General features: G+C 49.3%; 2 protein-coding genes across 2 annotated transcripts in view; one reads left to right on the top strand and one right to left on the bottom strand.

The window, feature by feature from the left end:
* xpo5 (exportin 5) overlaps window positions 1-12273 on the bottom strand; it is a 25564-nt gene extending 13291 nt beyond the window's left edge. Inside the window, exons 1-19 of the mRNA XM_084458614.1 lie at window positions 12086-12273; window positions 11072-11193; window positions 10857-10929; window positions 10620-10757; window positions 10011-10193; window positions 9861-9887; window positions 9554-9739; window positions 8928-9004; window positions 8570-8611; window positions 8292-8391; window positions 7980-8063; window positions 7698-7823; window positions 3031-3121; window positions 2784-2912; window positions 2249-2364; window positions 1438-1593; window positions 964-1005; window positions 761-850; window positions 1-71 (exon numbers count right to left, since the gene is read on the bottom strand). The exon at window positions 1-71 is cut by the window's left edge and continues 129 nt beyond it. Coding sequence (XP_084314740.1) covers window positions 1-71; window positions 761-850; window positions 964-1005; window positions 1438-1593; window positions 2249-2364; window positions 2784-2912; window positions 3031-3121; window positions 7698-7823; window positions 7980-8063; window positions 8292-8391; window positions 8570-8611; window positions 8928-9004; window positions 9554-9739; window positions 9861-9887; window positions 10011-10193; window positions 10620-10757; window positions 10857-10929; window positions 11072-11193; window positions 12086-12187 — 1955 coding nt within the window. The 5' untranslated portion in view covers window positions 12188-12273. The remainder of the gene's footprint in view (window positions 72-760; window positions 851-963; window positions 1006-1437; window positions 1594-2248; window positions 2365-2783; window positions 2913-3030; window positions 3122-7697; window positions 7824-7979; window positions 8064-8291; window positions 8392-8569; window positions 8612-8927; window positions 9005-9553; window positions 9740-9860; window positions 9888-10010; window positions 10194-10619; window positions 10758-10856; window positions 10930-11071; window positions 11194-12085) is intronic.
* Window positions 12274-12947: 674 nt separating this feature from the next.
* Window positions 12948-15000, top strand: part of LOC311325910 (apoptosis-stimulating of p53 protein 2-like) — a gene marked incomplete at its 3' end in the record, with an annotated part of 20419 nt that continues 18366 nt past the window's right edge. Inside the window, exons 1-2 of the mRNA XM_084458727.1 lie at window positions 12948-13001; window positions 13329-13460. Coding sequence (XP_084314853.1) covers window positions 13434-13460 — 27 coding nt within the window. The 5' untranslated portion in view covers window positions 12948-13001; window positions 13329-13433. The remainder of the gene's footprint in view (window positions 13002-13328; window positions 13461-15000) is intronic.

The raw sequence follows: 15000 nt of genomic DNA, 5'->3' as shown, positions 1-15000 counted from the left end.
TCCATCTGGGTCAGCAGCGTCTCGTTGGAGAAGAGCTTCTTCACGTGGGTGTAGAGCATGTCGAAGCAGGGCTGAGGGCAGAGGGGCACACGGTCACTCTAAAAGGCGCCGGACAGACGGACGGATGGGGGTCTGTCGCAAGGTTATTATAGTTAACGAAAACTAACAAAAAAACGAAAACTAGGTGTGAAAAAACATTTTCGTTAACTGAAATAAAAATAAAAACTAGGCTTTACAAAAAAAACGATAACTAACTAAAACTGTATTGTGTGTTTACAAAACTAACTAAAATAAACTAAAATTGTAGAGAAAATGTCCTTAGTTTTAGTCTTTTTCATTTCATATATAAGCCTAGTATTTTGGGTGGATATGAAATCTATCCTCCATGTTCTTTAGCTGTGTCCCTGCGCAGAAGTAACCTGACGTGATCCAGATGGATTGTTTTGCACAGAGTGAAACAACGTGAGCTCACGAGATCAGGATAGTCTCACGAGGCTAGCACAGAAGAATAAAAAACTAAAACTAATACTGAAACTAATAAAAACTAAACTAAAACTAAGCATTATCAAAAAACTAAAAACTAAACTAAACTAGCAAATCTGCTTTAAAAACTAATTAAAACTAAACTGAAATTGAACACAAAAAGTTAAAACGATATAAAAATAAAAACTAATGAAAAAAACTATTATAACCCTGCTCTGTGGCGGACATTTTGTGGTCGACCCGCGGGCGTAGCGGGCGCTGTGAGGAGAACACGCACCAGAATGAAGTAGGGGTAGTCCCGGCACATCTTGATGATGGAGGAGCAGGCGTGTCTCCTGACGTTCTTCACCGCGCGGGTCCGAGGCGCCTGGAAACGACAGAGACGAGAAAACGGACCCCTTGGTTTTTGGACGTGTCAAGACGGCGCTTGAGGTTTTTTTTGGGGGGGGGTTCGCCCCCCTCCGTGACCGGCGAGCTCACCTTGCTCTCCTCGACCACCTCGAACGTGATGGAGGCGAACAGCTGGAGGGGGGGGAAAAAAACAGTGTTTTAACGTTTTAAAGGGTTTAATGCAAACAGGGGACCCACGCAAAGGTGCAGAAATAAGAAACCAAACCTTAATGGTGGCATTTAACTTAAAATATGTATATTTTTTCCATCAATCCATCCTGCACACAATGTAAAAATATCATTATAGGTGGGAAAGAACTCGACATGGTTGTTTCTGCAGCCCCCCCCCCCCCCCCCCCAAAAAAGTGTGATATGCATGCAAATTAGCAAAGACATCATCATGATCATCACATCATCATCATCATCACATCATCATCATCATCACATCATCATCATCATCACACTTTGGGGTGGGTTCTAGAAACATCTACAGTATATCCATCAAAGTTCTTACCCACCAATCAGAGCCCCTTCAAGGCTACGCGTGACATCAATGGCGCTCACCTTGTAAAGCACCTGGGGCAGGAAGAGAGTTCGATGCATGACGAAGGGGAAGAGGGCGGAGACGTTGGTGAGGACGCAGGACAGGATGAGGGGGTCCCGGGTGTGGTAGTTGAGGACGGCCTGCAGCAGGTCCAGACCCTGGTCCACGGGCAGCTTCTAAACCAGACACCCAGAGCACAACCAGCACTTAAGTCAACTACAACTTTATTTGTACTGTATAGCACATTCAAAACAACCCTAACTTTATTTGTACTGTATAGCACATTCAAAACAACCATAACTTTATTTGTACTGTATAGCACATTCAAAACAACCCTAACTTTATTTGTACTGTATAGCACATTCAAAACAACCATAACTTTATTTGTACTGTATAGCACATTCAAAACAACCATAACTTTATTTGTACTGTATAGCACATTCAAAACAACCGTAGTTGACCAAAGTGCTGACCAGACAAAATGAGATATAGATCAACATAATAAACACACACAACAGCTGCACAATTTAAAATGACGTCGAGGGGGTCCAGCTCAACTCCAACTGAAATCAATCAATCAATCAATCAAAGCTTTATTTGTATAGCGCATTTCATACCCAGAGGCAACACAATGCGCTTTACAGAGAACAAGGGAGGTGGGCATACGACCCACACTGAAAGCCGACGAGAGGAGTTGGTCTTTTTTAAATATATATTTTATGGGGACTTAAAAGGTAGGCATTTAATTTCGTTGTTCTTGTACCTGTACATGTGGGCGTGGCAATGGCAATAAAGGAATCTTAATCTTAATCTTTAGTCCTGAAATGTTACCTCCTCCTCCAGGTTTTTGAAGATTTGCCCCACCACGCTCTCGGTGAAGAAGGTCATGGCGTCCCACTGCACCACAGACGGAGAGAAGATGGAGCACAGCCCCTCCGCCGTCTTAGCTGGAGACCGAGAGACCGACACACACGGGGCTTGGATGAGCAAGAGTGAGAATCCATCAGACACGCAAGGACCTTAGCGAGCGTTTTCCCTTCCCCTTAACACGCGGCTCAGATCAAGACCTTTCTTCCCCCCCTGCCGTGCGGTCTTTTCTGGTTCGTTGGGTTTCGGTACAGCTCGTTCTAACCCACAGGGACCGCCCCCAACACTCCCAAGTCAGTTTCATACTGCTTCAAACTCTCAGAGCGAAACAACCGCACCCACCACAACCACACAAGCAGACCGGTCTGGGAGGGAACTACGACAGAGCGAACCGACGCGTGACCGCGGCACACTCACACACACGCTCACACACGCTCACACACGCTCACACACGCTCACACACGCTCACACACGCTCACACACGCTCACACACACTCACACACGGTGGCCCCCGCATCCACGGGGACGCCGATCTGGTACTGCAGCCACTCGGCGGCGATCTGGAAGGCATCCTGGGGGACGATCCGACACGCGTTTCGAACGACCTCTCCCTGCTGGGCGCGGAAGGCTGGGGGGGGGGGGGGGGGACACAAGACGGTCGGGTGAAACGGAGAACAAGAAACGCGCCACGTGTGACTGACCTCAGGCACCGAGCCGACGCCGCGCCCGGGAGAAACGGCACTCACAGTTGAAGAAGAAGTTGAAGTCTTCGTCGCTGTCGAAGTCGACGCGCGAGTACTCGCAGCTGGGGCTGTCGTTCTTGGAGGGGAAGCCGGTCTAGGGAGAGGGAGAGAGAAACACTGCTCCAGAGTACTGTGACTCGCACAGCGAGTGCGTGGAGACGGTGACGTCACTCGCGTGTTCTCTCCTGTGTCCGTTTGGTGATCCGATCTACCCCTGTTTGACTCTGCCAGGTCACCTGGCATCACCAGACTCCCCTCAGGGGAGGACCGCCTGGTCTCCGTTCACTATCAGGTTCATATCCTCGTCTAGAGCACGCCTACTCCCACCTCGCCCAGACTACAGACCACCCCCAGACTACACACCACCCCCAGACTACAGACCACCCCCAGACTACACACCACCCCCAGACTACACACCACCCCCAGACTACAGACCACCCCCAGACTACACACCACCCCCAGACTACACACCACCCCCAGACTACACACCACCCCCAGACTACACACCACCCCCAGACTACACACCCCCCCCAGACTACACACCACCCCCAGACTACACACCACCCCCAGACTACAGACCACCCCCAGACTACACACCACCCCCAGACTACACACCACCCCCAGACTACACACCACCCCCAGACTACACACCACCCCCAGACTACAGACCACCCCCAGACTACACACCACCCCCAGACTACAGACCACCCCCAGACTACACACCACCCCCAGACTACACACCCCCCCCAGACTACACACCACCCCCAGACTACACACCACCCCCAGACTACACACCACCCCCAGACTAGACACCCCCCCCAGACTACACACCACCCCCAGACTACACACCACCCCCAGAACACAGACCACCACTACTGATTGGACACTACTGGTCCACCATGTGTCCAATCGTCCCCCTGCCCTGCTGGGCTCAATCAGAAGGATGTCCGTTTCTTTATAAGCTCCAACCGTCCTCCGACACACAGTCCACTACTGTGTGTGTTTGCTTTGTTTGTGTCTGTAGGTACTCTGTGTTTGTGTCTTTGTTAGACGACTCGTTTCCTTGTATTACAGTTGTAGTTTGTTCCCCGTCACGAGTTGAGTAGACTGAAGGCAATAGCATTATATGGTGCTAGATGTGTAGCCCAGATGTATTTGTTTAGTGTTAAAATGATTGCATTTTAGTTCTGGTTCTTGGTCTTGTTTGCCACACACCTACATACAGCGGGTATCCTCCAGCACAGCCGCAGCGTTTCATTGAAGTGACACACCACCGCCATGTGGCGTCTTTGAGACCATTTAGCAGGCTTGGTTCACAGTGTATTTCTCCTATAGTCTACGAATGTTTGATCATTGGATCATTCAATTTCACACATTCTATGAAGAGAGAAGCACGCCATTAGAAGAGTAGCCTATCTGTTTCTCATCTTTGTTCTCCGCCTGGATGTAATTTAATTATCACAATCCGCCTGCCAATTCAACATCAGGACAAGACATAATATCTGTCACTAGGAAGGAGGTGTGTGTGTAATAGCATGGTTGGTCACTAGGAAGGAGGTGTGTAATAGCATGGTTGGTCACTAGGAAGGAGGTGTGTAATAGCATGGTTGGTCACTAGGAAGGAGGTGTGTAATAGCATGGTTGGTCTCTAGGAAGGAGGTGTGTGTGTAATAGCATGGTTGGTCACTAGGAAGGAGGTGTGTGTGTAATAGCATGGTTGGTCACTAGGAAGGAGGTGTGTAATAGCATGGTCGGTCACTAGGAAGGAGGTGTGTGTGTAATAGCATAGTTGGTCACTAGGAAGGAGGTGTGTGTGTAATAGCATAGTTGGTCACTAGGAAGGAGGTGTGTAATAGCATGGTTGGTCACTAGGAAGGAGGTGTGTGTGTAATAGCATAGTTGGTAAGGAGCAAGCCTCCAATATGAAAGGTTCCTAGTTCAAGGCCAGCTCAATAAACTTGTACTTTTCCATTTTTGCATTTTTGTTCAGTCATTAAATGTAAAAACATTATTTTCCAAACAGTTGTCTTGTGGTACTATTATTTCTGGGGCCTACGATGGATACAGCGATATTTGGCAAGCGGACACATTTTGGCATGACACAGCAGCCTTACAAGTCTTTCAAACGAAAGTGAAATTACACCAATCAATCAACGCCATGGCTCTACTGGTGACATAATTACAAGCAATCACAATGAACCAATGCGAAGGGTAGGCTTATTCAGTCATCTATTTAACAACGCTCTGACAGTCATCAAATCCTATCTCAGCGTTACTGGCTGAGGTGAGAGGGGCTCTGCCTCTACCTATTCCTCCCTGACTCGCCCACTTCATTCTCTCCCCTCGCAACCACACAGCTTGAGCGGTTTCCTAACGGCCTAGGCTACTGGTTGAAAGATCATATTGACGGGATGAAATTCACACAGGTCTTAGCTCTAATTTGAGATTTTGTTTCTTTGAAATTTATTGTCACAATACACACTAGGTGTGTGTGCTACCTGTTGTGCTCTAGCCAACTTGTCCCAGTTCCTCACTCCATATGAGTTAACAGACATCACGCTTTGACCCGACGTCAAGCAGAAAGATGAGATATTGTAGAAAGATATGTTTGTAGTAATTCAATTACAACCAGATGGAGAACAAGGAGTTTGAGAACAAGGTAGCCTACTCATCTAATGCCGTGCCATGTATCATGTCCTTCATTGAATGTTTGGAAAATAATTATTTACACTTACATTTAATGAACAAAACGATCAAACTATTTCAGGGCACATCTTAGGATACCTGATGATCAGAGTAAAAAACATAAGAGGGAGGAATCTACTGTGCCGTCCAGTCAAGGGTCCAGTAGACTATGGGTCAGTGAGTATTATTACTACTCGCTCTGAGGCATGCAAGCAGCACTGCTGAATCCCACGGGCCAGATTCCTACTCCCGAGGGCTACTGTACCTGACCTATCAGCTTCTTATTACTACTCCCGAGGGCTACTGTACCTGACCTATCAGCTTCTTATTACTACTCCCGAGGGCTACTGTACCTGACCTATCAGCTTCTTATTACTACTCCCGAGGGCTACTGTACCTGACCTATCAGCTTCTTATTCCTACTCCCGAGGGCTACTGTACCTGACCTATCAGCTTCTTCTTACTACTCCCGAGGGCTACTGTACCTGACCTATCAGCTTCTTATTCCTACTCCCAGGGCTACTGTACCTGACCTATCAGCTTCTTATTACTACTCCCGAGGGCTACTGTACCTGCCCTATCAGCTTCTTATTACTACTCCCGAGGGCTACTGTACCTGCCCTATCAGCTTCTTATTCCTACTCCCGAGGGCTACCTGACCTATCAGCTTCTTATTCCTACTCCCGAGGGCTACCTGACCTATCAGCTTCTTATTACTACTCCGAGGGCTACTGTACCTGACCAATCAGCTTATTACTACTCCGAGGGCTACTGTACCTGACCTATCAGCTTATTACTACTCCGAGGGCTACTGTACCTGACCTATCAGCTTATGCCTACTCCGAGGGCTACTGTACCTGACCTATCAGCTTCTTATTACTACTCCCGAGGGCTACTGTACCTGACCTATCAGCTTCTTATTACTACTCCGAGGGCTACTGTACCTGACCTATCAGCTTCTTATTACTACTCCCGAGGGCTACTGTACCTGCCCTATCAGCTTCTTATTACTACTCCGAGGGCTACTGTACCTGACCTATCAGCTTCTTATTACTACTCCGAGGGCTACAGTACCTGACCTATCAGCTTCTTATTACTACTCCCGAGGGCTACTGTACCTGCCCTATCAACTTCTTATTCCTACTCCCAGGGCTACTGTACCTGACCTATCAGCTTCTTATTCCTACTCCCGAGGGCTACTGTACCTGCCCTATCAGCTTCTTATTACTACTCCCGAGGGCTACTGTACCTGACCTATCAGCTTCTTATTACTACTCCCGAGGGCTACTGTACCTGACCTATCAGCTTCTTATTCCTACTCCCGAGGGATACTGTACCTGACCTATCAGCTTCTTATTACTACTCCGAGGGCTACTGTACCTGACCTATCAGCTTCTTATTACTACTCCGAGGGCTACTGTACCTGACCTATCAGCTTCTTCTTGTCTTTATGTTGCCGCTCAATTGGCACCTTCAAAGCTCACTTGAAAGAACAGTTGCTAGATAGTCAATTCTGTTCCCACTCTGTGTAGGGTGTGTGTGCGTGCACGTGTGTGTGTGCGTGTGTGTGTGTGTGTGTGTGTGCCTGTGTGTGTATGGGTGGGTTGAGAGGGGAGGGGGGGGGTATGACAGGTATTCTGTAATGAAGTATTAAATGTGTGTGTGCCTGGGTTCAGAGGGGAAGGAGGAGTATGACATGGAATCTGTAATGTAGTGTTTTAATATGTAAATGCATGTTTTCATCGTATTGTACGAATGCATGTTTTATTGCATCATTTTTATTGTATTGTTGTATGTATATGGGACTGGAGATGGAAATTAGCAAAAGCTATAATCTAGTACATTGCATCTTCTCTCTAAGGAGACTAATGTATTTGTATGTTGTCCCTGAAATAAACTTCTAAAATAAAAATAATCCCTTAGTTTTCCTTAGACGGAAGCTAAAAGCACTCTGAGAGTGCTTAAGTGTGTTATATACGGGATACCTTCACTAGATTGGTCATAGTTGCCCTCAGGTACTTGGCGGTCATCTGGACGATGACGGGGTCCTTGGACAGGATCTCGTGTCTGAACAGGGTCCCCCAGGTCATCTGGGTGGACGACCTCAGAAACTGGGAAGGGGCACAGGAAAGAGTAAGAAGGGTTTAAGCAAAACACTTCCCACTCCTCTGTAAGTACTGATCTGCCAGTGTATGGATAGATTTAAGAGCCCAGTGGAAACCTATCCAGTCTACATGTAACACAGCAGCGCACTAGCAGTGAGTCACCTGACTGGGGTGTGTGGTGAAGGACAGGAATGCTTCGGTGTATTTGCTGAGATTAGCAGGAACATCCACCTCTACATCTGAACCCTGGGGACAGCCAAACAGAGAAGGTCAATAACAGACCGCGGGTAAGATTGGATTATTCACCTCTGATCACGTTAGTATCTGCGACCGTCTACACATCCAGTCTTGGGAGGACGACCTCCTTCCAAATCAAATCACTCTATCACTCTATCCCAACGTCCTCAAGCGTTAAGGCAATGGACACTGTAGGTGGAGATCGATGTCAAGCCGCAGTGTTGAGTCCACACTCACCACCAGGGAACAGAGCTGGCTCCCCAGGGCACACAGGACCTGACACAGCCTCTTCAGGAAGGTGTAGTGTCTCTCCACCACCCCGACCCTCTCCTCTGGCCTGGGGGGGGACAAACACAACCACATAATGTTCACCAAACACTCCCGACGGCTCCGAGTCATTTCACGCGTGAGGCGATTGTGTGTACTTATGGAAATGGGCGTTCTCGTGATGTTATTTGGTGTCGACGTGGTCGGGGCGTTCGTGGTGAGATGTGGAGCGCGTTCGAAAGACTCACTGCATGGGAGACTGGTTACTTAGCGCTGCTCCGGCCGCTGTTCTGTAACCGTGACAACGCACACGTACATGGCCCGGCGAGAACGAGGTTAGACCGCAGCATGGAATGAGAGGGAGAGGGGAGAGGGGAGAGGGCTTGAGAGATGGGTGCGGGCCAGGGCCGGACCAAGCGGATGAAACGGGACGTGAGCATATTCCAATATGGGGCTTGTATTTATGTCCTATCATGTCATGCTCTGCTCTCGCTCCAGGTACCTGGCTGATCCAGCTGGACGTCTACCTCTCTACCAGGTACCTGGCTGATCCAGATGGATGCGGGCCCACTGGCCGCCTCTCTACCGGACCCAACTAGTACTCACTGTGCTGCAGACAGGATGTAGTGCATGGCCACATCTTCAAACAGCACCATGAGCGGCTTCCTGTCCTCCAGCTTCCCCTGTGGACGAGGAGGTCAAGGCGCATGAAGATGACATCACCGCGGTGACGCGATGCACTCCGCGGCATCGATACAGTACATGTGACCCTTGTACCGGACATGAGAACCACATCACCAGAAATCCCCCCCCCCTTCCGACAGAACATGATTCAAGATTCCAGATCCGTTTATTAGCCATGTATATGGTTCACACATGCTAGGAATTTGACTGGGGTAACGGCGTACGCTGACGACATGGGACAGGGTGCAGGACAGGACAGGGCCGTGACAAGACACAACAGTAATGCAATACAAAAAAAAACAGTGCAAATACAGTCAGGGCTGAAAATTAACACCTGCCACCGGCCAAATGCAGGTCAAATGTCCAATTGGTGACTAGATTTCGGAAGGCTATCTGAAAAAAATATATACTTGGCCGGTAGATTTTTTCATCTACAGTCCCCTTGGCTTAGGTGACTCACCGTGAGCCAAAAAGTTAATTTTCACCCCTGAATACAGTACATTGGGGTCGGTGGCGTGCGGTGACCCCCCGCCCCCCCGGGTCCTGACCTTGCGGCTGATGGCGATGAGCAGGCACTCGGCCGCCTCCAACTGCTGCTCCGCCTCGCCCAGGAGCAGACACAGCATCTCCACCAGACGACAGTTGTCGTTGGTGATGTGGGCCACGGGCACCCAGTCTATGTAGCCGGCCAGCGTGTTCAGGGTCGCCACCGACACCCGGCAGTGAGCCTTGGCCTGGTGGTGGTGGTGGGGGGGAGAGAGAGAGAGAGAGGAGCAGTTTACACCCAAGTCTCTGGATTCGAGTACACAAGAGTGCTGTTCGATTACAAGAGTTGCTTTTTTTTCCCTACAGTACCTCCAGCTCTTGTCCCGGTGTTCTCTTCTAGAGGACATGAAAAATATATATCAGAAAAAATTATCAGAAACAAACAATATTACAGTGGTGTCAAAGCCATGTTTTCAATTAGACGTGTCGGCTTCGCGAGCGGCCGGCCTGCTGACTGACCAGCCGACGGTACTCGTCCACGTGGAGCTGCAGAATGGTGAGCAGGAAGCTGAAGATGCTGTCCATGTTCTGGGTGAGGGTCTGCTGGATCTCACGCCTGCGCTGGGCGGGCAGCGACTGGAACGTGATCACGTCCTCCGCCACCCTCAGCAGAATCAGCATCACCAGCTCCGTCTGGGCCTCCTGGGAACAAGCGCGTTCTGAGTCGCTCAGCAAGTACAGAATGTGTGCACACTGCCTTATGGGAAGATGTTCTGATTCTGTTTGAGAGTGCAGATACGGTTGTGTCATCTCTGTTATACACATGTAATAATAATAATTATAATTATAATTATTATTATAATAATGCACTGTATTTATATAAAGCTTTTCAAAGTACTCAAAGACAGACATTACATAGAGGATAACAGCGCCAAGACATTTTACAATAAAATACAATAAAATAAGAAAGGAGAACGCTAACAATAACAAAGATGGCGGTGTTGGCAAGCATGCGCAGTCTGTTGGTGATGGTGGCCATCATCAGGATCCTGCCCCTGGGGACGTCCGGCGGCCTTGTCGTGAGCGCTGGTATGACTGTGGGACCCGGGAGGGGATCTGTCAACTCACCCCTTGACCAGTGAGCAGCTCCATCTCCTTCAGCATGTCTGGCCAGTGTTGGGGCCATTCTCTCTTGATCATCTCCACCACGATGCGCGCCAGCACGTCTTTGACGTGGCTCTGCTCCTGCAGAATAGGAAGAGTGCCCTGGAAGGGGGCGGGGCAGAGTCAGTGATGTCAACCCCAGCTATAGTGACCTCTTCACCTATACCGCCCAACTAGTGTTCTCTCACCCATTAGACTTACGTTTGATAACAGCCCCATGGTGCAGTTCTTCAACTGGACTTTTTCCTGCGGGGGCATATTGTTCCATCTGAACCTGCTCTCAGAGAGAAGAACATAAGACCAAAAGGTGATATTCAGGATCTTCATCCTATCCTGACAGTAGTGCAATGAATTTAGTTGTTGTATGCTTGTTAAACAGTGGCTAGGTTATTCAACAGTAAGAAAATGACACCCACTTGACGACATGCTCCAGTATCTGTAGTCCGAAGTGCCGCACTACTGCAGTCTGGGATTTCTCCGCTAGCTGAAGCCCACATGGGACACTGTATGGACACTTCTCTTTGAACTCCTCACAAAACTAGGAACAAGAGAGTAGACAAATACATTTAATTGAAGGTATATATTAGTATGGAGCTAGTGATAGATATACATCATTAATATAGCCAGCTATTAATTGTGCAAATGAAGTTGCCTCTCCATCCATCCAGCAGCATCAACCTAATTTTCTGAAGTCATCCCTACTCAAGTAACGTTAGACAGATGTCATAAGAATAAGGAAAGATGTGCAAAATTTGCACAGCAGCAGACACTGCAAATGCTGTCATAAATAATGTAACGTTAAGGGCTAAGTCACATGCATTTTGATTCAATGTAAGGTCTGAAACACTCAACGTCGGCCAGTAACTGCCTCCCACTGAGCAAAGACACGTCTAAAAGACGTCTTTTAGACGTCTTTTTTGTCTTTTTCGGACGTCCAAAGACATCCAATTAGGATCCAGAATGAATGTTTATTTTTACGTTCAGATATTGAACCCGTTCTGCACGTCCACAGACGTCTTAGAGGGGTCCAAGCCAGACGTGTGAATATTGAGGGGTCCAGCAGACGAACACACGGGGTTCTGGACCCACGGACGTTATTAAGACGTGAATGAATGATCCCAAACCACAACTGGCAAGAAGGGTCAGTACAGTACAGCACGATAGATGATGCATCTCATTTACTACCAGGCTAGTGGGCGCAACATCTGGAGAGCTAGCAGGCTAGCAGGCTAGCACACTAGTCTAGTTGCTTCTAGATCTTTTCATGACTTCTATGTAAAACGTGCCCGAGCCAAAACCAGTTATTTTAAGCTATGTGATGAAATCACCACTCAATGACATCAGAGCTAACGATAGCTAGCTACCTAGCCAGTCCCTTCACATGCTAGCCCTCCAGAGAGGCTAACCAGCCAGTCCCTCAGACAGGCTACCTTCAGGGCCTCCAGGCGGTATATCTGGGTTGATTCCGGCTCCATCATCACGTTCACAGCTTTGATGAGCTGATCGCACATCGCGTTCACGGGTTCGGCCATGATGTCGGGTAGTCTTAACCAGGGAGATGAGCTGGGAGAGAATGGGCGCTAGAGCACTGCACAGTTAACGAGACGTTACAAAACACAACCCAGCCTGAACGGCTCTGCACGCGCATGGACGAGCTACGCGACGTGCGCGACGTGCGACGCAACCACGTTGCGCTCGAGGATAGCGAGCAATGCACTCTGGGACGTGTAGTTCTGGGTGAAGTAGAGAGGACTGTGACCACGCAATGAACTCTGGGACGTGTAGTTCTAGATGAAGTAGAGAGGAGTGGTGACAACTTCAAAAAAAACAACGTTAAACAATAAAACACTGGCTTTTCTATAACGCGGTAGACAGGCATCACTATTCCCAACGCGTTACATTTAACATGATGACATCATTCACTCGATCAGGTTTAAAGGTACAGGTGTTCTCCCGATCGTGTCTTTGGGCTGTGTGTGTGTGTGTGTGTGAGAGAGTGTGTGTGTGTGTGTGTGTGTGTGTGTGTGAGTGTGAGTGTGTGAGAGAGTGTGTGTGTGTGTGTGTGTGTGTGTGTGTGTGTGTGAGTGTGTGTGTGAGTGTGTGTGTGTGAGTTTGTGTGTGTGCGCGCGTGCGTGCGCGCGTGCGTGCGTGTGAGTTTGTGTGTGTGTGCGCGTGTGCGTGCGTGCGTGTGAGTGTGCGTGTGCAGGATTCATTGTCCGAAACAAGGCGGAGCTCGAATGCCACCGGGATGAGTTTCCTCCCACCACGTCACTCCGGGAGAGGCTGTTATACCGTCGAACAATACTGACAGTGGTTCAGGCTGGATACGAGACTACACGGCCTCGGGTGAGTATAAAACATTCTGCTCAATCAGCTTGATTCAACACAAACAACCATCGATGTATTTTGGTAATGACCGCGGAAGCGATCGGATTGAGTTTGAAGCGAGTCGCGTTGTGAACTAAACAGACAAACTTCCCAACGATGCAGAAAATATAATCGGGAAGGAAAACTTTGATGAGAAGGCCTCGAATTGTGCTGCAACAGGTCTACGGCACAGGATAGGAGTCTGAATGTAGAATTGTCATAATAACCTATTGATTCTCTGGACACAAGTTGTAAATTGTCATCACACAGCCAAAGTAGGCTAACGTGTGCATTTCACCCCCCTAGGATTGGGCCGAGGAAGAGGTGGATCTCGTCGCTTTTCGTAACGCAGCTTGGATCACAGTCTTGCGTTTTCCTTCAAACGATCAGCCTCAAGTCTCACTTGATTAAATGCGGTACGAGGCTAAAATGATGCCGGTGAGTATTCAGCTGCTTATGTGTCTCTTTATAACTCAAACCATCTGACTATAGGACAGATCCGAGTTAGACTGTACAGCCGCAACATAGCAAATCAGACAATTGACATTGATTGACACACTCGCTACTTGCAATCTCCACTGCGTGTATGAGTAGCCTGAAGCATAGGCTTGATATTGCGCTTCTTCTGCTTACATGGTTTGTTGATTTGATCGTTATGTTGTCTTTTTATATACATCGATCAAAACTACAACCCAGTCAGGTGGCTAAGCCTGGGATTTGGAGCTCCGCCAGTAATCATCATGAGAGACTTCCAGTTGTTTTGCTGCAGTGCCAGGGTCCATCTCAGCATTTCTCTCAAGTACAGAGAGGAGGAGAGAGGAGAAGGTCGAGGAGGGGGCACAGGGAGGCGGGTAGAACCAGAACAAATAACAACACCTCAAACATGAGAGCCGTCAGGTGTCTGTTTTGAAAAATGCTCCCTACTGATTTACTGCTTGTGGTGCAAAGTCCACATTCGTCTTGAAGTGGGTCTCTGTGGGACCAGCTGGTTATTGTTATTAAAGAAAGTAGCATTCTTTGGGATGTGATTGATTGACTCGGAGGGAGTTCTGGCTCAAGGAATGTGCCTTTCAGAGAGTCTGCTTGTAAAAAAAGAAAAAAGTAATAATTCAGAGATTCATTTTTTATGGATTGTTCTTTTCCAGTTAGTGGGGTGTACCGCCTGCTGAGTGCCTGTAATTGAGTGTGTGTGTGTGTGTGTGTGTGTGTGTGTGTGTGCGCGCGTTCATTCACGCCACTCTCCTCTCCCCCTCCCCTCTCCCTCGGCCCTCCTCTCCCACTAAAAGAGATGAATCAGTGAATGAATCATCCTGTCAGCAGTGACACGGTGGTCTCAGGTCCACTCCCGCTGTTCTCACCCGTGATCCCGCCCCGCTGGTTTAATCCGTGATCCCGCCCCCGCTGGTCTCACCCTTGATCCCGCCCCGCTGGTCTCACCCGTGATCCCCCCCCCCCCCCGCTGGTCTCACCCGTGATCCCCCCCCCCCCCCCGCTGGTCTCACCCGTGATCCCGCCCCGCCCCGCTGGTCTCACCCGTGATCCCCCCCCCCCCCGCTGGTCTCACCCGTGATCCCCCCCCCCGCTGGTCTCACCCGTGATTCCCCCCCCCCCCGCTGGTCTCACCCGTGATCCCTTCCCGCTAGTCTCACCCGTGATCCCGCCCCGCCCCGCTGGTCTCACCCGTGATCCCGCCCCGCTGGTCTCACCCTTGATCCCGCCCCGCCCCGCTGGTCTCACCCGTGATCCCGCCCCGCTGGTCTCACCCGTGATCCCGCCCCGCTGGTCTCACCCGTGATCCCGCCCCGCCCCCGCTGGTCTCACCCGTGATCCCGCCCCGCTGGTCTCACCCAGACGTCTGTTATCGGCGTCCTCCAGTCTCACAGACATCAGTATCAATCCTCCGTCTGAAGGTGTGCCTATAGAACCTCTCTTTAAAGACCTGGGCGCTTCCCTCGCTCTTTGTGTGTGAATGAATGAA

The sequence above is a fragment of the Borostomias antarcticus genome (assembly GCF_949987555.1).
Source record: "Borostomias antarcticus genome assembly, chromosome: 25".
Lineage (NCBI taxonomy): Eukaryota > Metazoa > Chordata > Actinopteri > Stomiiformes > Stomiidae > Borostomias > Borostomias antarcticus.
Note: the sequence above shows the minus strand (reverse complement) of the source record. Positions and strands in the feature narration are given on the sequence as shown.